The 22,981-nt window shown below is 50.1% G+C and overlaps 1 protein-coding gene across 1 annotated transcript in view; it reads left to right on the top strand.

The window, feature by feature from the left end:
• Positions 1–15,031, top strand: part of RABGGTA (Rab geranylgeranyltransferase subunit alpha) — a 30,980-nt gene extending 15,949 nt beyond the window's left edge. The window contains exons 6-17 of the mRNA XM_064701288.1: positions 1,484–1,666; positions 4,016–4,099; positions 4,184–4,266; positions 5,180–5,281; positions 5,383–5,479; positions 5,560–5,611; positions 5,715–5,803; positions 11,021–11,109; positions 11,919–12,023; positions 12,802–12,915; positions 13,597–13,684; positions 14,743–15,031. Of these exons, the coding sequence (XP_064557358.1) occupies positions 1,484–1,666; positions 4,016–4,099; positions 4,184–4,266; positions 5,180–5,281; positions 5,383–5,479; positions 5,560–5,611; positions 5,715–5,803; positions 11,021–11,109; positions 11,919–12,023; positions 12,802–12,915; positions 13,597–13,684; positions 14,743–14,891 (1,235 nt within the window). The 3' untranslated portion in view covers positions 14,892–15,031. The remainder of the gene's footprint in view (positions 1–1,483; positions 1,667–4,015; positions 4,100–4,183; positions 4,267–5,179; positions 5,282–5,382; positions 5,480–5,559; positions 5,612–5,714; positions 5,804–11,020; positions 11,110–11,918; positions 12,024–12,801; positions 12,916–13,596; positions 13,685–14,742) is intronic.
• The last annotated feature ends 7,950 nt before the right edge of the window (positions 15,032–22,981 follow it).

Genomic DNA, 22,981 nt, shown 5'->3' with positions numbered 1-22,981 from the left:
AAGCCCATAGACCATACTGGGAATGGGTTTGGGTGCACGAACCCTTACTGGTTTATACTGGGAGTTGCTGTTACAGGCTTTAGCAGCTCATGGGTGGCTCCCAGTCCTTACTGGTTTATACTGGTGCCCTCCCAGTATAAACTGGGATCCCATAGACCATACTGGGATCCCTTAGACCATACTGGGAATGGGTTGGGGTGCACGAACCCTTACTGGTTTATACTGGGAGTTGCCGCTATGGCTCTCAGTGGCTCATGGGCGGCTCCCAGTCCTTACTGGTTTGTACTGGTGCCCTCCCAGTATGAAACTGGTAAATCTAGGATCCACTAGAGTGTACTGGGAATGGGTTTGGGTGCACGAACCCTTACTGGTTTATACTGGGAGTTGCTGTTACAGGCTTTAGCAGCTCATGGGCGGCTCCCAGTCCTTACTGGTTTATACTGGTGCCCTCCCAGTATAAACTGGTCAACCTGGGATCCCTTAGACCATACTGGGAATGGGTTGGGGTGCAGGAACCCTTACTGGTTTATACTGGGAGTTGTCACCACAGGCTTTAGCAGCTCATGGGCGGCTCCCAGTCCTTACTGGTTTGTACTGGTGCCCTCCCAGTATAAACTGGGAGCCCATAGACCATACTGGGATCCCTTAGACCATACTGGGAATGGGTTGGGGTGCACGAACCCTTACTGGTTTATACTGGGATTTGCTGCCATGGCTCTCAGTGACTCAGGGGCGGCTCCCAGTCCTTACTGGTTTGTACTGGTGCCCTCCCAGTATAAACTGGGATCCCATAGAGCATACTGGGATCCCATAGACCATACTGGGATCCCTTAGACCATACTGGGAATGGGTTTGGGTGCACGAACCCTTACTGGTTTATACTGGGATTTGCTGCCATGGCTCTCAGTGGCTCATGGGCGGCTCCCAGTCCTTACTGGTTTGTACTGGTGCCCTCCCAGTATAAACTGGTCAATCTAGGATCCACTAGAGTGTACTGGGAATGGGTTGGGGTGCACAAACCCTTACTGGTTTATACTGGGAGCTGCCACCACAGGCTTTAGGGACTCATGGGTGGCTCCCAGTCCTTACTGGTTTGTACTGGTGCCCTCCCAGTATAAACTGGTCAATCTAGGATCCACTAGACCACATTGGAAAGCCCATAGACCATACTGGGAATGGGTTTGGGTGCACGAACCCTTACTGGTTTATACTGGGAATGGGTTGGGGTGCACGAACCCTTACTGGTTTATACTGGGAGTTGCCGTTACAGGCTTTAGCAGCTCATGGGTGGCTCCCAGTCCTTACTGGTTTGTACTGGTGCCCTCCCAGTATGAAACTGGTCAACCTGGGATCCCTTAGACCATACTGGGAATGGGTTTGGGTGCACGAACCCTTACTGGTTTATACTGGGATTTGCTGCCATGGCTCTCAGTGGCTCATGGGCGGCTCCCAGTCCTTACTGGTTTGTACTGGTGCCCCCCAGTCCACGCCTGGGAGCACCGGCGGGCGCTGCTGGCGCCGCAGGACGCCGAGGCCGAGCTGGCGTTCGCCGGGGCGCTGCTGAGCCGCGACTTCTCCAACTTCTCGGCCTGGCACCACCGGCTGCGGCTGCTGGGGCACGGCCGGGGCCGGCCCGGGGCGCTGCCGGCCAGCAGGGTGAAGGCAGGTGAGGGACGGCTCTGGGAAATGGGTGGGTGGAGGTGGTGGTCAGAATTGTGTGTTTGGGTTAATGGGGTAGACCTGGTGTCCCAAATTCTCCATTGACTTTAATGGGTAGACCTGGTGTCTTAAATTTCCCATTGGGTTCAATGGGTAGACCTGGTGTCCAAAATTCTCCATTGATTTCAATGGGGTAGACCTGGTGTCCTAAATTCTCCATTTACTTTAATGGGTAGACCTGGTGTCCAAAGTTTCCCATTGACTTCAATGGGGTAGACCTGGTGTCTCTAAATCCCCATTGGCTTCAATGGAGGTAGACCTGGTGTCCCTAAGTCTCCATTGACTTTAATGGGGATAGACCTGGTGTCTGAAATTCTCCGTTGGTTTAATGGGGTAGACCTGGTGTCTCTAAATCCCCATTGACTTTAATGGGGGTAGACCTGTTGTCCAAAATTTCCCATTGATTTTAATGGGTAGACCTGGTGCCCAGAATCCCCATTGAAGTCAATGGGGATAGACCTGGTGTCTCTAAATCCCATTGTTACTTTATTTGGGGTAGACCTGGTGTCCCAAAATCCCCATTGACTTTAATGGGGGTAGACCTGGTGTCTGAAATTCTCCATTGACTTCAATGGGGTAGACCTGTTGTTCCTTAATCCTCACTAATTTCAATGGGTAGACCTGGTGTCGCTAAAGAGACATTGGGGGCAATGGGTAGACCTGGTGTCCCAAAATCCCCATTGACTTTAATGGGGGTAGACCTGGTGTCCAAAATCCCCATTGATTTCAGCGGGGTAGACCTGGTGCCCAGAATCCCCATTGGGGTCAATGGGGTAGACCTGGTGTCTCTAAATCCCCATTGACTTCAATGGGGGTAAACCTGGTGTCCCAAATTCCATTGACTTTAATGGGGGTCGACCTGGTGTCCAAATGTCTCCATTGACTTTAATGGGGTAGACCTGTTGTCCCTTAATCCCCGTTAACTTCAATGGGTAGACCTGGTGTCCAAAAATTCCTATTGACTTCAATGGGGTAGACCTGGCGTCCAATATTCTCCATTGGCTTTAATGGGGGTAGACCTGGTGTCCAATATTCTCCATTGGCTTTAATGGGGTAGACCTGGTGTCTCTAAATCCCCATTGACTTTAATGGGGGTAGACCTGGTGTCCAAAAATTCCCTATTGATTTCAATGGGCAGACCTGCTGTCTTAAATTTCCCATTGGGTTCAATGGGGTAGACCTGGTGTCCAAAGTTTCCCATTGACTTTAATGGGGTAGACCTGTTGTCTCTAAATCCCCATTGGCTTTAATGGGGGTAGACCTGGTGTCCCAAATTCCATTGACTTTAATGGGGGTAGACCTGGTGTCCAAAGTTTCCCATTGACTTTAATTGGAGTAGACTTGTTCAAAGTTTCCATTGATTCCAATGGCGTAGACCTGGTGTCGTAAATTTTCCATTGACTTCAATGGGGGTAGACCTGTTGTCCAAAATTCCCCATTGATTTCAATGGGTAGACCTGGTGTCTTAAATTTCCCATTGGGTTCAATGGGGGTAGACCTGGTGTCCTTTAATCCCCATTAATTTCAATGGGTAGACCTGGTGTCCAAAATTGTCCATTAACTTCAATGGGGTAGACCTGGTGTCCAAAGTTTCTCATTGACTTCAATGGGGTAGACCTGGTGTCCATAAATCCCCATTGACTTTAATGGGTAGACCTGTTGTCCAAAAGTTTCCCATTGATTTTAATGGCGTAGACTTGGTGCCCAGAATCCCCATTGAAGTCAATGGGGATAGACCTGGTGTCTCTAAATCCCCATTGTTACTTTAATTGGGGTAGACCTGGTGTCCAAAATTCTCCATTGGCTTTAATGGGGTAGACCTGGTGTCTCTAAATCCCCATTGGCTTTAATGGGGTAGACCTGGTGTCTCAAATTCTCCATTGGCTTTAATGGGGTAGACCTGGTGTCTCAAATTCTCCATTGACTTTAATGGGGGTAGACCTGGTGTTTCTAAATCCCCATTGACTTCAATGGGGTAGACCTGGTGTCTGAAATTCTCCATTTGCTTTAATGGGGTAGACCTGGTGTCTCTAAATCCCCATTGACTTCAATGGGGTAGACCTGTTGTCAGTTCCATTGACTTTAATGGGGGTAGACCTGGTGTCTGAAATTTCCCATTGACTTCAATGGGGGTAGACCTGGTGTCCTCACACCTCCAATTGCTTTCACTGCCTACACCTGCCCTCCCACACACCTGAGCGCCCCCATTTCGATTTCAGGGCACCCCCCTGATATTTCGGGGTGCTCTTTTCTGCCCCCCCTGATATTTTGGGGTGCCCCCTTTGCTCCCCCCTAGAGCTGGAGCTGGTGCAGAACGCCGTGTTCACCGACCCCACGGACCAAAGCGCCTGGGTGTACCTGCGCTGCATCCTCTCCCGAGGTAACCCTGGGGCTCCCACCTGGCCTTTTGGGGTGCCCCCCGAATGTTGGGGTGCCCCCTGAATGTTGGGGTGTCCCCCGACAGCTCCGCCGCCTCCGAGGGTCATCTGTGTCCACGTGGATCGCGAGGACGCGACGCTGGCCGTCATCTTCTCCCGGCCCGTCAAGGTCAGTGGGGACACCTGGGAACCCCAAAAATCACCTGGATGGCCCCAGAATCATCTGGATATTCCCAAAAAAATCACCTGGATCCCCCCAGAAATCACCTGGATATACCTGGGTACTCCCCAAAATCACCTGGACAGCCCCAAAATCGCCTGGGAACCTTAAAAGTGACCTGGGTACCCCCAAAAAATCACCCGGGTACCCCTTGAATGTCACCTGGGAACCGTCCAAAATCACTTGGGTACCCCCAAAAATCGCCTGGATACACCTGGATCTGCCCCCAAAATCACCTGGGTACCCCAAAAATCTCTTGAGATCTTCCCCCAAAATCTCCTGGGTACCCCCAAAATCTCCTGGTTCCCCCCAAAACTGGTGGGTCTGAATCCCCTTTACTTTGACTGGGTAGACCTGTTGTCCCTAAATCCCTATTGAATTCAATGGGGGTAGACCTGGTGTCCGATATTCTCTATTGACTATAATGGGGGTAGACCTGATGTCTGTAAATCCCCATTGACTTCAATAGGTAGACCTGGTGTCCCTAAATCCCCATTGAATTCAATGGGGTAGACCTGTTGTCCAAGAATCCCCATTGACTTTAATGGGTAGACCTGTTGTCCCTAAATCCCTATTGATTTCAATGGGGGTAGACCTGTTGTCTGTAAATCCCCATTCACTTTAATGGGTAGACCTGTTGTCCAAGAATCCCCATTGACTTTAATGGGGGTAGACCTGGTGTCTAAAAATCCCCATTGACTTTAATGGGGGTAGACCTGGTGTCTATAAATCCCCATTGACTTCAATGGGGGTAGACCTGTTGTCCCAAACACTTTCCCGCTAAAATCTCCAATTTTGGTGCTGAAAACTCCCAATTTTTGGTGAGAAAACGCCCAAAACGTGTTGCTTTTTCCCTCCACAGGTGAACCCAGAGTGCCCAGAGCTGACAGCGACCCTGGATGGCTCCGCCCTGCCCGGGCCATGGCGCTCTGCAGAGGGGCGGCCCCGCCCCAGCCACACCTGGGTATCCTCCCCCTGAAGGCAAGAGGGCGGGGCCAGGGTGGGCGTGGCTTGGGGGGGTGGGCGTGGCCACCACACCCAGCACACCTTGACGGGTGACATCAGCTCTGCGACCTCCCTGCCCCGCCCACCGAGAGCCCCGCCCACCTGGAGGTCACGTGGGCGCCTGACTCCGCCCTCTGCCGGGTGACGCTGCAGCCAGGTGAGGCCACGCCCCTTTTGACCCCGCCCACTCCCAGCCACGCCCTTCCCTCACCTGGCCACGCCCCTTTTCTCCCCCAGGTGAGGACGAAGCTTGGTGGCAGGAGCCAATCGTGGAGAGGGAGCTCTTCTGGTGAGCCACGCCCCCTTTGCTAGGCCACACCCACTTTGAGCCGCCAGTTATCCCTCTGTGGGTCAAGCCACGCCCCTTTTTTCTTGCTTGGCCCCGCCCCCAGGCCGGAGCTGGGCGTGGCCGACGCTCAGGTGCTGCAGGAGCAGGCGCGGATGTGCCAGGAGCTGCTGGAGCTGGAGCCCCAGAGCCGCGGTGAGAGCCCCAAAAACCCCCAAAAACACCCCAAAAACACCCCAAAACCACCCCCAAAATACCCCAAAAAACACAGAAATCCAATCCCAGAAAAACCCAAAAAAACGCCCCAAAAATGCCCCAAAATACCCCAAAAACCACAGAAATCCAATCCCAGATAACCCCAAAAAACGCCCCAAAAATACCCCAAAATACCCCAAAAATTCCCCAAAAAACACAGAAATCCAATCCCAGAAAAACCCAAAAAAACGCCCCAAAAATACCCCCAAAAAACACAGAAATCCAATCCCAGATAACCCCAAAAAATACCCCAAAAACTGCCCCCAAACCCCCCCAAAATACCCCAAAAACCACAGAAATCCAATCCCTAAAAACGCCCCAAAAATACCCAAAAACAGCCCAACAAACACCCCAAACCAATCCAAGATCAACCCAAAAAAACGCCCCAAAAATACCCCAAAAACTGCCCCCAAACCCCCCCAAAATTCCCCAAAAAACACAGAAATCCAATCCCAGATAACCCCAAAAAATGCCCCAAAAATACCCCAAAATAGCCCAACCAACACCCCAAACCAATCCCTGATAAACCCAAAAAAACGCCCCAAAAATGCCCCCAAAATACCCCCAAAAAACCCAGAAATCCAATCCCAGATAACCCCAAAAAACGCCCCAAAAATACCCCAAAAACCACCCCCAAAATACCCCCAAAAAACACAGAAATCCAATCCCAGATAACCCCAAAAAACGCCCCAAAAATGCCCCAAAATACCCCCAAAAAACACAGAAATCCAATCCCAGATAACCCCAAAAAACGCCCCAAAAACGCCCCAAAAATACCCCCAAAATACCCCCAAAAAACACAGAAATCCAATCCCAGATAACCCCAAAAAACGCCCCCAAAATACCCCAAAAATACCCAAAAATCCACACCATGAGCACCCCAAAAATACCCCCAAAATTCCCTCCTGAAATGCCCCAAAAATACCCAAAAATACCCCAAAATACCCCCAAAAAACACAGAAATCCAATCCCAGAGAACCCCAAAAAACCCCCAAAAATACCCCAAAATAGCCCAACAAACACCCCAAACCAATCCCTGATAAACCCAAAAAAACGCCCCAAAAATGGCCCAAAATACCCCAAAACACCCCAAAACCCAACCCCAAACACCCCCGAAATATTCCCAAAAACCACCCCAAAAACACTAAAAAATCCCCCAAAATTCCCCAAAAATCCCCAAAACCAACCCCAAAAATTCCTTAAAATTCCCCAAAAACCACCCCAAAAGTGCCCCAAAAATACCCAAAAATACCCCAAATTTCCCCAAAAAATACCCCAAAACCAACCCAATAAATGCCCCAAAAATACCCCAAAAATCCCACAAAAATCCCAAAAAAATCCCCAAAAAACACCAAAAAATCCTCCCAGAATTTCCCCAAAAAACCCCAAAAAATCCCCAAAGCCAACCCTAAAAAATCCCCAAAATCCCCCCAAAAATCCCCCAGAATATCCCAAAAAATCCCCCCAAAATTTATAAAAATCACCCCAAAAATCCCCCAAAAACCCAACCCCAAATCCCCCAGAATATCCCTAAAAAATCCCCAAAAAACCCCCAAAAATTCCCAAAATCCCCCAAAACCAACCCTAAAAATGCCCCAAAAAATCCCAAAAATTCACCCAAAAATACCCCAAAACCACCCCAAAAATTCCCTAAAATTCCCCAAAAACCACCCCAAAAGTGCCCCAAAAATGCCCAAAAATACCCCAAATTTCCCCCAAAAAATACCCCAAAACCAACCCAATAAATGCCCCAAAAATGCCCCAAAAATATCCCAAAAATCCCAAAAAAATCCCAAAAAAACACCAAAAAATCCTCCCAGAATTTCCCCAAAAAACCCCAAAAAATCCCCAAAGCCAACCCTAAAAAATCCCCAAAATCCCCCCAAAATCCCCCCAAAAATCCCCCAAAAATCCCCCAGAATATCCCAAAAAATCACCCCAAAATTTATAAAAATCCCCCCAAAATTCCCCCAAACCCCAACCCCAAATACCCAAAATATCCCAAAAAAATCCTAAAAAATCCCCAAAAAATTCCCCAAAAAACACCTGAAAAATTCCCAAAATCCCCCAAAACCAACCCTAAAAATGCCCCAAAAAATCCCAAAAATTCACCCAAAAATCCCCAAACCCAACCCCAAAAATTCCCTAAAATCCCCCAAAATCCACCCCAAAAGTGCCCCAAAAATACCCAAAATACCCCAAATTTTCCCCAAAAATACCCCAAAACCAACCCAAAAAATACCCCAAAAATATCCCAAAAATACCCCAAAAATATCCCAAAAATCCCACAAAAATTCCCCAAAAACCCCAAAAAATTTTAAAAAATCCTCCCAGAATTTCCCCAAAAAACCCCAAAAAATCCCCAAAGCCAACCCTAAAAATCCCCAAAATCCCCCCAAAAATCCCCAAAAACCCAACCCCAAATCCCCAGAATATCCCCAAAAAAATACTAAAAAATCCCCTAAAATTCCCCAAAAAACACCGAAAAAATTCCCAAAATCCCCAAAACCAACCCTAAAAATGCCCCAAAAAATCCAAAAATTCCCCAAAAATCCCCAAAACCAACCCCAAAAATTCCCTAAAATTCCCAAAAACCACCCCAAAAATACCCCAAAAATACCCCAAAACCAACCCAAAAAATACCCCAAAAATACCCCAAAAATCCCACAAAAATCCCAAAAAAAATCCCCAAAAAACACCAAAAAATCCTCCCAAAATTTCCCCAAAAAACCCCAAAAAATCCCCAAAGCCAACCCTAAAAAATCCCCAAAATCCCCCCAAAAATCCCCCAGAATATCCCAAAAAATCACCCCAAAATTTATAAAAATCCCCCCAAAAATCCCCAAAACCCAACCCCAAATCCCCCAGAATATTTAAAAAAAATATTTAAAAATTCCCCAAAAAAACCCCGAAAAATTCCCAAAATCCCCCAAAACCAACCCTAAAAATGCCCCAAAAAATCCCAAAAATTCACCCAAAAATCCCCAAAACCAACCCCAAAAATTCCCTAAAATTCCCCAAAAACCAGCCCAAAAGTGCCCCAAAAATACCCAAAAATACCCCAAATTTCCCCTAAAGATACCCCAAAACCAACTCAATAAATGCCCCAAAAATACCCCAAAAATATCCCAAAAAATTTTAAAAAATCCTTCCAGAATTTCCCCAAAAAACCCCAAAAAATCCCCAAAGCCAACCCTAAAAAATCCCGAAAATCACCCCAAAATTGCCCCAATATCCCCCAACAATCCCCAGAATATCCCAAAAAATCCCCCAAAATTTATAAAAATCCCCCCAAAATTCCCCCAAACCCCAACCTCAAATCCCCAAAATATCCCAAAAAAATCCTAAAAAATCCCCCAAAAAACACCCAAAAAATTCCCAAAATCCCCCAAAACCAACCCTAAAAATGCCCCAAAAAATCCCAAAAATTCACCCAAAAATCCCCCAAAACCAACCCCAAAAATTCCCTAAAATTCCCCAAAAACCACCCCAAAAGTGCCCCAAAAATACCCAAAAATACCCCAAATTTCCCCCAAAAATACCCCAAAACCAACCCAATAAATACCCCAAAAATACCCCAAAAATCCCACAAAAATTCCCCAAAAATACCCCAAAAAATTTCAAAAAATCTTCCCAGAATTTCCCGTAAAAACCCCAAAAAATCCCAAAGCCAACCCTAAAAAATTCCCAAAATCCCTCAAAAATCACCCCAAAAATCCCCCAGAATATCCCAAAAAATCACCCCAAAATTTATAAAAATCACCCCAAAAATCCCCCAAAAACCCAACCCCAAATCCCCCAGAATATCCCAAAAAAATCCTAAAAAATCCCCCAAAAATTCCCCAAAAAACACCGAAAAAATTCCCAAAATCCCCCAAAACCAACCCTAAAAATGCCCCAAAAAATCCCAAAAATTCACCCAAAAATCCCCCAAAACCAACCCCAAAAATTCCCTAAAATTCCCCAAAAACCACCCCAAAAGTGCCCCAAAAATACCCCAAATTTCCCCAAAAATACCCCAAAAATACCCCAAAAATATCCCAAAAATCCCCCAAAAATTCCCCAAAAACCCCAAAAAATTTTAAAAAATCCTCCCAGAATTTCCCCAAAAAACCCCAAAAAATCCCCAAAGCCAACCCTAAAAAAACCCCAAAATCCCTCAAAAATCACCCCAAAAATCCCCCAGAATATCCCAAAAAATCTCCCAAAAATTTATAAAAATCACCCCAAAATTCCCCCCAAAAAAACCCCAAAATTCCCCCAAAACCCAACCCCAAATACCCCAGAATATTCCAAAAAAAATCCTAAAAAATCCCCCAAAATCCCCCAAAACCAACCCTAAAAATGCCCCAAAAAATCCCAAAAATTCACCCAAAAATCCCCCAAAACCAACCCCAAAAATTCCCTAAAATTCCCCAAAAATGGGGATTTTTGGGGGATTTTTTAGGGTTTTTTTGGGATATTCTGGGGGATTTGGGGTTGGGTTTTTGGGGGATTTTTGGGGGATTTTTATAAATTTTGGGGATTTTTTGGGATATTCTGGGGGATTTTTGGGGGGATTTTTGGGGGATTTTGGGGATTTTTTAGGGTTGGTTTTGGGGATTTTTTGGGGTTTTTTGGGGAAATTCTGGAAGAATTTTTTAAAATTTTTTGGGGTTTTTTGGGGGATTTTTTGGCATTTTTGGGGCATTTATTGGGTTGGTTTTGGGGTATTTTTGGGGAAATTTGGGGTATTTTTGGGGTTTTTTGGGCATTTTTGGGGTGGTTTTTGGGGAATTTTAGGGAATTTTTGGGGTTGGTTTTGGGGATTTTTGGGTGAATTTTTGGGATTTTTTGGGGCATTTTTAGGGTTGGTTTTGGGGGATTTTGGGAATTTTTCGGGGTTTTTTTGGGGAATTTTTAGGGGTTTATACTGGTTTATACTGGTCCATACTGGTTTGTACTGGTTTATACTGGTCCATACTGGTTTGTACTGGTTTGTACTGGTTTGTACTGGGATTGGGATGAACTGGGAGTGGATTTGGGGCTCTAAAATGGTGAAAAATGGGCAAAAAATGACCCAAAAATGGGATTTTTTCGGGGTTTTTTCTGCTTTTCCTGGTCCATACTGGTCCATACTGGTTTGTACTGGTTTGTACTGGTTTATACTGGTTTCAGGCTGCCTGCTGACCCTGGCCCTGCTGCTGGCGGCGCTGGAGCCGCGGGGCCGAGCCCGGGAGATCCGCGAGCACCTGGGGACGCTCCGGGTAACTGGGGATACTGGTTTATACTGGGATATGCTGGGTTATACTGGTTTGGACTGGGATGGACTGGTTTTACTGGGTTATACTGGTTTGGACTGAGATGGACTGGTTTGGACTGGGATGGACTGGTTTTACTGGTTTGTAATGGTTTATACTGGGATATACTGGGTGATACTGGGATATACTGGGTATATTGGGTTATACTGGTTTATACTGGTTTATAATGGTTTATACTGGTTTGTACTGGGATATACTGGGTTATACTGGTTTGGACTGGTTTATACTGGGTTATACTGGGATATACTGGGATATACTGGTTTATACTGGGTTATACTGGTTTATACTGGGTATACTGGGTTATACTGGTTTTACTGGTTTATACTGGGATATACTGGGATATACTGGGTTATACTGGGATATACTGGTTTATACTGGTTATACTGGTTTATACTGGTTTGGGTTGGTTTATACTGGTTATACTGGTTTATACTGGGATATACTGGGATATACTGGTTTATACTGGGATGGGTTTGGGCTCTTTTAGAAAGGATTTTTGGGGTTACTGGTTTATACTGGTTTGGACTGGTTTATACTGGTTATACTGGTTTATACTGGTTATACTGGTTTGTACTGGTTTGTACTGGTTTATACTGGTCCATACTGGTTTATACTGGGATCTGGGGCATTTAGGGCTCTAAAATGACCCAAAAATGGGATTTTTTCGGGGTTTTTTCTGCTTTTACTGGTCCATACTGGTCCATACTGGTCCATACTGGTTTATACTGGTTTATACTGGTCCATACTGGTTTCAGGACGCTGACCCGCTCCGGGCCGGGTTCGTGGCCGACGTCCGCTCCCGATTCGAGGCCGCGCTGGGAGTGCTGGGAGCGGGGGAGGGGCTGAGCCTGAGCCACCAGGTAACTGGTTTGTACTGGTTTATACTGGTTTGGACTGGGAGGGGTTTGGGGTTACTGGTTTGTACTGGGAATGAACTGGGAGGGGGTTTGGGGGTGATGGGAGGAGGTTAAAGGGTTAAAAATGGGGAAAAAATGGGGGAAATGGGGATTTTTTTATACTGGTTTATACTGGTTTGTACTGGTTTGGGGTCTGGGGTTACTGGTTTGTACTGGTTTGGGGTTACTGGTTTGGACTGGGATGGGGTTTGGGGTTACTGGTTTGGACTGGTTTATACTGGGAGAGGACTGGGAGGGAACTGGGATGGAGTGGGAGGGAGTTAAAGGGTTAAAAATGGGGAAAATGGGGATTTTTTATACTGGTTTATACTGGTTTATACTGGTTTTTAGTGGTTTATATTGGTTTGTATTGATCTGTACTGGTTCATACTGGTTTATACTGGTTTGTACTGGTTTATACTGGTTTATATTGATTTATAGCATTTATATTGGTTTATATTGCTCCATACTGGTTTATACTGGTTTATACTGGCTTATACTGGTTTATAGCATTTATATTGCTCCATACTGGTTTGTAGTGGTCCATACTGGTTTGTACTGGTTTGTACTGGTTTATACTGGGATTGGGATGAACTGGGAGTGGATTTGGGGCTCTAAAATGGTGAAAAATGGGCAAAAAATGACCCAAAAATGGGATTTTTTCGGGGTTTTTTCTGCTTTTACCGGTCCATACTGGTCCATACTGGTCCATACTGGTTTATACTGGTTTATACTGGTGCAGGGGCTGACCTCGCTGCCGTTGGTGGAGCGGATGAGCGCCCTGACCCGCCTGGATCTCAGTGGGAACGAGCTGAGGGCGCTGCCGGCGCCACTGGGGGCGCTGCGGAGGCTGAGGGTGAGAAACCAGTATGGACCAGTATGGACCAGTACGGACCAGTACGGACCAGTAACCCACCCCAGTTACACCAGTAACGCATCCCAGTCCCTCCAAGTCCCTCCCAGTTTGATCCCAGTTTGTCCCAGTTCATCCCAGTTTGATCCCAGTCCCTCCCAGTTTGTCCCAGTTCATCCCAGTTTGATCCCAGTCCCTCCCAGTCTCTCCCAGTTTGTCCCAGTCCATCCCAGTTTGATCCCAGTCCCTCCCAGTTTGTCCCAGTCCCATCCCAGTCTCTCCCAGTCCCTCCCAGTTTGTCCCAGTCCATCCCAGTTTGATCCCAGTCCCTCCCAGTTTGTCCCAGTCCCTCCCAGTCCCTCCCAGTCCCTCCCAGTCCCTCCCAGTTTGTCCCAGTTTGTCCCAGTCCCTCCCAGTTTGTCCCAGTCCATCCCAGTCCCTCCCAGTTTGTCCCAGTCCCTCCCAGTCCCTCCCAGTTTGTCCCAGTTTGTCCCAGTCCCTCCCAGTTTGTCCCAGTCCATCCCAGTCCCTCCCAGTTTGTCCCAGTACATCCCAGTTTGTCCCAGTCCATCCCAGTCCATCCCAGTCCCTCCCAGTTTGATCCCAGTCCCTCCCAGTTTGTCCCAGTCCCTCCCAGTCCCTCCCAGTCCCTCCCAGTTTGTCCCAGTACGTCCCAGTTTGCAGGAGCTGGATCTCTCCGGGAACCACGTGACCGAGGTGGGCGTGGCCACGCCCCTGCCCCGCCTGCGGCTGCTGCGGCTGGACCGGAACCGTACGGGGCTATACTGGTTTATACTGGGATATACTGGGTTATACTGGTTTGGGCTGGGAGTGGGGCTGGGGGCACTGGGATACTGGTTTATACTGGGATATACTGGTTTATACTGGGATATACTGGTTTGGGCTGGGAGTGGGGCTGGGGGCACTGGGATAAACTGGGAGGGACTGGGATGAACTGGGATATACTGGTTATACTGGGATATACTGGGATATACTGGGTTATACTGGGTTATACTGGGTTATACTGGTTATACTGGGTTATACTGGGATATACTGGGTTATACTGGGATATACTGGGATGTACTGGGATATACTGGGATATACTGGTTTATACTGGGATATACTGGGATATACTGGGATATACTGGGATATACTGGGTTATACTGGTTATACTGGGTTATACTGGGATATACTGGGTTATACTGGGATATACTGGGATATACTGGGATATACTGGGTTATACTGGTTTATACTGGGTTATACTGGGTTATACTGGGTTATACTGGGATATACTGGGTTATACTGGGTTATACTGGGTTATACTGGTTATACTGGGATATACTGGGATATACTGGGTTATACTGGGATATACTGGGATGGACTGGGTTATACTGGGTTATACTGGGTTATACTGGTTATACTGGGATATACTGGGTTATACTGGGTTATACTGGGATATACTGGGTTATACTGGGATATACTGGGAAGGGCTGGGAATGGGGCTGGGAGGGACTGGTTTGTACTGGGATGAACTGGGAATGGCCTGGGAGGGAACTGGGAGTTACTGGTTTATACTGGGAGGGAACTGGGATGAACTGGGAAGTCCCTGGGGGGGTTACTGGGCCATACTGGGAGGGAACTGGGTTATACTGGGAGGGCCCTGGGCGCCCTGTGGCTCCATACTGGGCCATACTGGGCCGTACTGGTCCATACTGGTCCATACTGGGCCGTACTGGGCCATACTGGGCCGTACTGGTCCATACTGGTCCATACTGGGCGGGCATTTCCCCCACTGGAGGGCGCTGTCTGACCGCTGGCCCCGCCCCCCAGCCATTGGCCACGCCCCCGCCCTGGCCCCATTGGCTGCCTGGCCCCGCCTGGCCCTGCTGGGATTGGCTGAGACCCCGCTGGCCTCCGCCCCCGGCGGCCCCGCCCACCTGGCCGAGCTCCTCCCCGGCGTCGACGTCACCTTCAGCTGATTGGCTGCAGCGGCCGCTGGTGGCCACGCCCCCTCCTGTGGGGTGGCCGCGCCCCCTTTCCCCCGTTCCGGCGCGAGCACTTCCGGGTTCGGCTCCGCCTTTTCCGGCGCTCAATAAAGAGATGGCCCCGTTCCAACCGGTCTGTCCCAGTTTGTCCCAGTTTGTCCCGGTTTGTCCCAGTCCCATCCAATCCGCTCCCAGTACAAACCAGTTCCTTCCCAGTCCATCCCGGTCCCTCCCAGTTTGCTTCCAGTCCCTCCCAGTATCCACCAGTCCCATTCAATCCCTTCCCAGTCCCTCCCAGTTTGATCCCAGTCCCTCCCAGTTCCTCCCAGTACAAACCAGTCCCCTCCCAGTCCCCTCCCAGTACAAACCAGTCCCTCCCAGTTTCCCCATCCCCACCCCAAACCTCGCCCCGGTTGCGCCACGGCCGAACGCGTCACTGCCAAATAGTGATCCATTGCCCAGCCCTGGGGCGAGGCCTTGACAAATAGTGAGCCGAGCCCTGCCCTGGAGGGGGGGGTGGGGGCAGGGGGAGATTGCCAAATAGTGAGTCAGGTATTGCCAAATAGTGAGCCCAGGGGCGCTGCCACATTGTGAGCCTTTGAGTCATCCTATAGAGAAGCCCTGCAAAAAAGTGAGCCGCACCCTTCCCTCCCCCCCGCCACATTGTGAGCCATTGAACCACCCATAGAGACCCCACTGCCACATAGTGAGCCATTGATTTACCCTATAGGGACCCACCTGCCACATAGTGAGCCATTAAATTACCCCTAGGGGCCCCCCTGCCACATTGTGAGCCATTGATTTACCCATAGGGACTCCCTGCCGCATAGTGAGCCATTGAAGTACCCATAGGTGCCCCCCTGCCACATAGTGAGCCTTTCAATTACCTATACGGACCCCCCTGCCACATAGTGAGCTATTTATTTACCCATATGGACCCCCTGCCATATAGTGAGCCATTCAATTACCCATAGGGACTCCCTGCCACATAGTGAGCCATTGAGTTACCCTATAAGGACCGCCCTGCCACATAGTGAGCCATTGAATCACCCATAAGGACCCCCTGCCACATAGTGAGCCATTTATTTACCTATAGGGACCCCACTGCCACATCATGAGCCTGAACTCCCCCTGCCACATAGTGAGCCATTCAATTACCCATAAGGACCCCCTTGCCACATTGTGAGCCATAGAACCACCCATAGGCACCCCCTGCCACATCGTGATCCATTGAAGTACCCATAGGGACCCCCCTGCCACATAGTGAGCCATTGAAATGCCCATAGGAATCCCCTTGCCAAATATTGAGCGGAGCCCCCACCCCTTATTGAGTCATAGAATTCCCTGCCACATTGTGAGCCATTCATTTAGCCAATTGGAATCCCTCTGCCAAATACTGAGCCGAAGCCCCCCCTCCCCATATTGGACCAGACCCCCTGCCACATAGTGATCTATTCCAAACCCCATAGACCCCTTCCTGCCAAATATTGACCCATAAAATTACCCATAGGGATCCCCCACCACTTAGTGAGCCATTGATTTACACATAGGGACCCCCTGCCACATTGTGAGCCGTTGAAGTACCCATAGGGACCCCCTGCCACATAGTGAGCCATTGAATCACCAATAGGGATCCCCCCTGCCACATAGTGAGCCATTCAATTACCCATAAGGACCCCCTTGCCACGTAGTGAGCGATTCATTTACCCATACGGACCCCCTTGCCACATAGTGAGCCATTGATTTACCAATATGGACTCTGTGCCACATAGTGAGCCATTAATTACCCATAGGGACCCCCCTGCCACATAGTGAGCCATTCAATTACCCATAGGGACCCCCTGCCACATAGTGAGCCATTGATTTACCTATAGGGACCCCCGCTGCCACATCGTGAGCCTGAACTCCCCCTGCCACATAGTGATCCACTGGCCTACCCATAGGGACCCCCTTGCCACATTGTGAGCCATTGAACCACCCATAGAGACCCCCTGCCACATTGTGAGCCATTCAATTACCCATAAGGACCCCCTGCCACATAGTGAGCCATTCAATTACCCATAGGGACTCCCTGCCACATAGTGAGCCATTGATTTACCCATAGGGACTCCCTGCCACATAGTGAGCCATTGCTTCAGCCCACAGCGACTCTCCCCTCCACAAAGTGGGCTGCACTGGTTTGTACTGGTTTATACTGGGAGGGCGTTCGGGAGGCTCTGGGTCCCACCGCGAACCATTCCGGGTCGTTCCGCGCTTACTGGTTTATACTGGTTTGTACTGGGAGAGGTTCCGGCGGGGTGCCACAAAGTGATCCACCACCCCACCCCTTAGAGCCCCGCCTGCCAAATAGTGATCCCAGGTGTGGCTGGGGTGGGCGTGGCTTGACCTGGCCACACCTTTTCCTCTGCTGGCCACGCCCCTTTCCCCGCTCCGCCGGCCCTGGGAGTTACTGGGAGCTACTGGGAGCCCCCGAGGAGGTACTGGGAGCACTGGGAGGGCGAACTGGGAGCACTGGGAAAGGGTTACTGGGCAAACTGGGAGCACTGGGAGAGCAAACTGGGAGCACTGGGATGACTGGGAGCACTGGGAAGGGGTTACTGGGCAAACTGGGAAGGGTTACTGGGTAAACTGGGAGCACTGGGAGGGGGATACTGGGTAAACTGGGAGCACTGGGATGACTGGGAAGGCAAACTGGGAGCACTGGGAAGGGGTTACTGGGTAAACTGGGAGCACTGGGAGCACTGGGAAGGGTTACTGGGCAAACTGGGAGCACTGGGAGGGCAAACTGGGAGCACTGGGATGACTGGGAAGGGGTTACTGGGTAAACTGGGAGCACTGGGAAAGCAAACTGGGAGCACTGGGAGCACTGGGAAGGGGTTACTGGGCAAACTGGGCAAACTGGGAAAGGGTTACTGGGCAAACTGGGAGCACTGGGAAGGGGTTACTGGGCAAACTGGGAGCACTGGGAGGGCAAACTGGGCAAACTGGGAGCACTGGGAAAGGGTTACTGGGCAAACTGGGAGCACTGGGAGCACTGGGAAGGGGTTACTGGGCAAACTGGGAGCACTGGGGGTTTACTGGGAGCACTGGGAGGGGGTTACTGGGAGCACTGGGAAGGGGATACTGGGTAAACTGGGAGGACTGGGAGAGCAAACTGGGTAAACTGGGAGCACTGGGAGGTGGATACTGGGAGCACTGGGAGGACTGGGAAGGGGTTACTGGGTAAACTGGGAGCACTGGGAAGGGGTTACTGGGTAAACTGGGAGCACTGGGAGCACTGGGAAGGGTTACTGGGCAAACTGGGAGCGCTGGGAGAGCAAACTGGGAGCACTGGGAGCACTGGGAGGGGGTTACTGGTTCATACTGGGAGCACCGGGAGCCATTACTGGGGTATACTGGGTGTTACTGGTTCATACTGGGAGCACTGGGAGCCATTACTGGGAGGCACTGGGGGTTACTGGTTTATACTGGGAGCACTGGGAGCCATTACTGGGGTATACTGGGCAAACTGGGAGCACTGGGAGCCATTACTGGGGTATACTGGGTGTTACTGGTTCATACTGGGAGCACTGGGAGCCATTACTGGGAGGCACTGGGGGTTACTGGTTCATACTGGGAGCACTGGGAGGGGTCACTGGGGCTGCCGGAAGCGGGAACTGGGAGTTACTGGGAGTTACTGGGAGTTACTGGGAGTTACTGGGAGCACTGGGAGGCGTCACTGGGCGAACTGGGAGGGGTCACCGGGCAAACTGGGAGAACTGGTCTGGCTGGGGAGGAGCTGCTGGGACAGGCCCGGCCCGGGGGGACTGGGAGGGACTGGGATGAACTGGGAGGGACTGGGAGGGACTGGGATCAAACTGGGAGGGACTGGGATCAAACTGGGAGGGACTGGGAGGGACTGGGAGGGACTGGGATAAACTGGGAGGGACTGGGAGGGACTGGGATGGACTGGGATCAAACTGGGAGGGACTGGGAGGGACTGGGACAAACTGGGAGGGACTGGGATCAACTGGGAGGGACTGGGATCAACTGGGAGGGACTGGGATCAACTGGGAGGGACTGGGAGCAGCTTCCGGGTTGAACTGGGAGCACTGGGAGTGGATACTGGTTTGTACTGGGAAGGATTGGTTCATACTGGGAGCACTGGGAGCTGTTACTGGTTCGTACTGGGAGCACTGGGAGCAGTTACTGGTTTGTACTGGGAGTTACTGGTTCATACTGGGAGCACTGGGAGCGGTTACTGGTTTGTACTGGGAGCACTGGGAGCAGTGACTGGGATGGACTGGGGGTACTGGGAGCACTGGTCCATAGTGGGAGCCATTACTGGTTCATACTGGGGGTTACTGGGCCATACTGGGAGCACTGGGAGCGGTTACTGGTTTGTACTGGGAAGGATTGGTCTATACTGGGAGCATTGGGAGCGGTTACTGGGAGTTACTGGTTCATACTGGGAGCACTGGATGGGGTTACTGGGAGGGACTGGTTCATACTGGGGGTACTGGGAGCTGTTACTGGTTTGTACTGGGATGGACTGGTTCATACTGGGAGCACTGGGAGCGGTCACTGGTTCATACTGGGAGCACTGGGAGCGGTCACTGGTTTGTACTGGGATGGACTGGTTCATACTGGGAGCCTGAAGGGGGTACTGGGGGTCACTGGTCCATACTGGTTCATACTGGGAGCTGTTACTGGTCCATACTGGGAAGGGCTGGTTCATACTGGGGGTACTGGGAGGGGTTACTGGGATGTACTGAGAGTTACTGGTTCATACTGGGAGCACTGGGAGGGGTTACTGGTTTGTACTGGGGTTTTACTGGTTCAAACTGGGATATACTGGGGGTTACTGGTTCATACTGGGAGCACTGGGGCACTTACTGGTTCATACTGGGATGGACTGGTTCATACTGGGGGTACTGGGAGCGGTTACTGGGGTTAATGGTTCATACTGGGGGTTACTGGTTCATACTGGGAGCACTGGATGGGGTTACTGGGATGGACTGGTTCATACTGGGAGCACTGGGAGCAGTCACTGGTTTGTACTGGGAGCACTGGGAGCCATTACTGGTTCATACTGGGATGGACTGGGCCATACTGGGGGTACTGGGGGTTACTGGTTCATACTGGGAGCACTGGGAGCGGTTACTGGGAGGGACTGGACCATACTGGGATGCTGGGAGCGGTTACTGGTTTGTACTGGGAAGGACTGGGAGTTACTGGTTCATACTGGGATGGACTGGTTCATACTGGGAGGCACTGGGAGCGGTTACTGGGATATACTGGGGGTTACTGGTTCATACTGGGAGGCACTGGGAGCCGTTACTGGTTTGTACTGGGAGGGACTGGGCCATACTGGGAGGGGTTACTGGGATGCACTGGGATGGACTGGGAGCACTGGTCCACACTGGGAGGGGTTACTGGTCCATACTGGGATAAACTGGGAAGGACTGGGAGCGGATACTGGGTTGAACTGGGAGCACTGGGAGCGGTTACTGGGATGGACTGGTTCATACTGGGAAGGACTGGTTCATACTGGGAGCACTGGGAGGGGTTACTGGGATGGACTGGGGGTTACTGGGAGCGGTCACTGGTTCATACTGGGAGCACTGGGAGCGGTTACTGGTTCATACTGGGAAGGGCTGGTTCATACTGGGGGTCACTGGTTTATACTGGGATGGACTGGTTCATACTGGGGGTACTGGGAGTTACTGGTTCATACTGGGAGCACTGGGCCATACTGGGACACTGGGATGGGTTGAACTGGTGTGTACTGGGATGGACTGGGCCATACTGGGAGCACTGGGAGCGGTTACTGGTTTGTACTGGGAGGCACTGGGCCATACTGGGAGCACTGGGAGCGGTTACTGGGATGGACTGGTTCATACTGGGAGCCTGAAGGGGGTGCTGGGGGATACTGGTCCATACTGGTTCATACTGGGAGCAGTCACTGGTTCATACTGGGAAGGGCTGGTTCATACTGGGGGTACTGGGAGCGGTTACTGGGATGGACTGGGAGTTACTGGTTCATACTGGGAGCACTGGGAGCGGTTACTGGGAGTTACTGGGAAGGACTGGTCCATACTGGGATGGACTGAGGGTTACTGGGAGCACTGGTTCATACTGGGATGGACTGGTTCATACTGGGAGCACTGGGAGCCGTTACTGGTCCATACTGGGAGCACTGGGAGCTGTTACTGGTTTGTACTGGGAGCACTGGGAGCGGTTACTGGTTCGTACTGGGAAGGGCTGGTTCATACTGGGGGTCACTGGTTTGTACTGGGATGGACTGGTTCATACTGGGGGTACTGGGAAGGGTCACTGGGATGGACTGGGGGTTACTGGGAGCCATTACTGGTTCATACTGGGATGGACTGGGCCATACTGGGATGCTGGCATGGGTTGAACTGGTTTGTACTGGGATGGACTGGTTCATACTGGGAGCACTGGGAGCCATTACTGGGATATACTGGGGGTTACTGGTTCATACTGGGAGCACTGGCGTGGGTTGAACTGGTGTGTACTGGGATGGACTGGTTCATACTGGGATCCCATCAGGGGTTACTGGGATGCACTGGGATGTACTGGGAGCACTGGTATGGGTTACTGGTTCATACTGGGAGCACTGGGAGCGGTTACTGGTTTGTACTGGGATGGACTGGGATGGTTGTACTGGTTTATACTGGTTTATACTGGTCCATACTGGTTTATACTGGTCCATACTGGTTTGTACTGGTCTATACTGGTCCATACTAGTTTTTACTGGTCTATAATGGTCACTTGACCTTATACTGGTCTATACTGGTTTATACTGGTCTATACTGGTTTTTACCTATTTTTACCAAATTTTTCCCGTTTTTTCACACCCATACTGGTCCATACTGGTCCATACTGGTTTTTACCATTTTTTACCATTTTTACTGGTTTTTACCATCTATCCTGGTTTATACTGGTTTATACTGGTTTATACTGGTTTATACTGGTTTATACTGGTTTATACTGGTTTGTACTGGTTTATACTGGTCTATACTGGTTTTTCCTGGTTTTTCCCACCCATATCAGTCCATACTGGTTTATACTGGTTTATACTGCTTGGTAACCATTTATACTGGTCCATACTGGTTTATACTGGTTTATACTGGTTTTTACCACTAACCTTATACTGGTTTTTACTGGTTTATACTGGTTTATACTGGTTTATACTGATCCATACTGGTCTGTACTGGTTTATACTGGTTTTTCCCACCTATACCAGTCCATACCGGTCCATACTGGTTTATACTGGTTTATACTGGTCCATACCGGTTTATACTGGTCGGTAACCATCCATACTGGTTTATACTGGTCCGTACTGGTCCATACTGGTCGGTAACCATCCATACTGGTCCATACTGGTCCGTACTGGTTTATACTGGTTGGTAACCATTTATACTGGTTTATACTGGTCTGTACTGGTTTATACTGGTCCATACCGGTTTATACTGGTTGGTAACCATTCATACTGGTTTATACTGGTTTATAGTGGTTTATACTGGTCCATAATGGTCCATACTGATCCATACTGGATTATACTGGTTTTTACCACTAACCTTATACTGGTTTTTTACTGGTTTATACTGGTTTTTACCCAATTTTTCCTGGTTTTTCCCACCCATACCTGTCCATACTGGTCGGTAACCATTCATACTGGTTTATACTGGTCCATACCGGTCCATACTGGTCCATACTGGTCCATACTGGTTTATACTGGTTTATACCGCTCCGTTCCAGGCCATGCCGGACCCGCGCTCGGACCGCGGCCGTTTCGCCTCGGCGCGCTCCCCGCAGGCCCCGCCCCCCGCGCGCCGCGGGCTGTGGCGCCGCCTGGCGGCCAAGGGCGGCTGCTGCGGCTGCTGCGGGAGCTGCGGGGGGCGCCGGGAGCGGGAATGGGAACCCATCCCGGGGGAGGTGCCCGGCAGGAGAGCGGCGCAGCCCATCCGGCCAGGTACGGGGGGGGATGATGGGGAATTTAGGGGAAAAATTGGGGATTTTAGGGAAAAAAAATGGGGAAAAAATTGGGGGAAAAATTTGGGTTTTTTAGCAAAAAAATT

Source organism: Zonotrichia leucophrys, unplaced genomic scaffold, assembly GCF_028769735.1.
Source record: "Zonotrichia leucophrys gambelii isolate GWCS_2022_RI unplaced genomic scaffold, RI_Zleu_2.0 Scaffold_469_39691, whole genome shotgun sequence".
In the NCBI taxonomy this organism is placed as follows: Eukaryota; Metazoa; Chordata; class Aves; order Passeriformes; family Passerellidae; genus Zonotrichia; species Zonotrichia leucophrys.
This window is presented reverse-complemented; position numbering and strand designations above follow the sequence as displayed.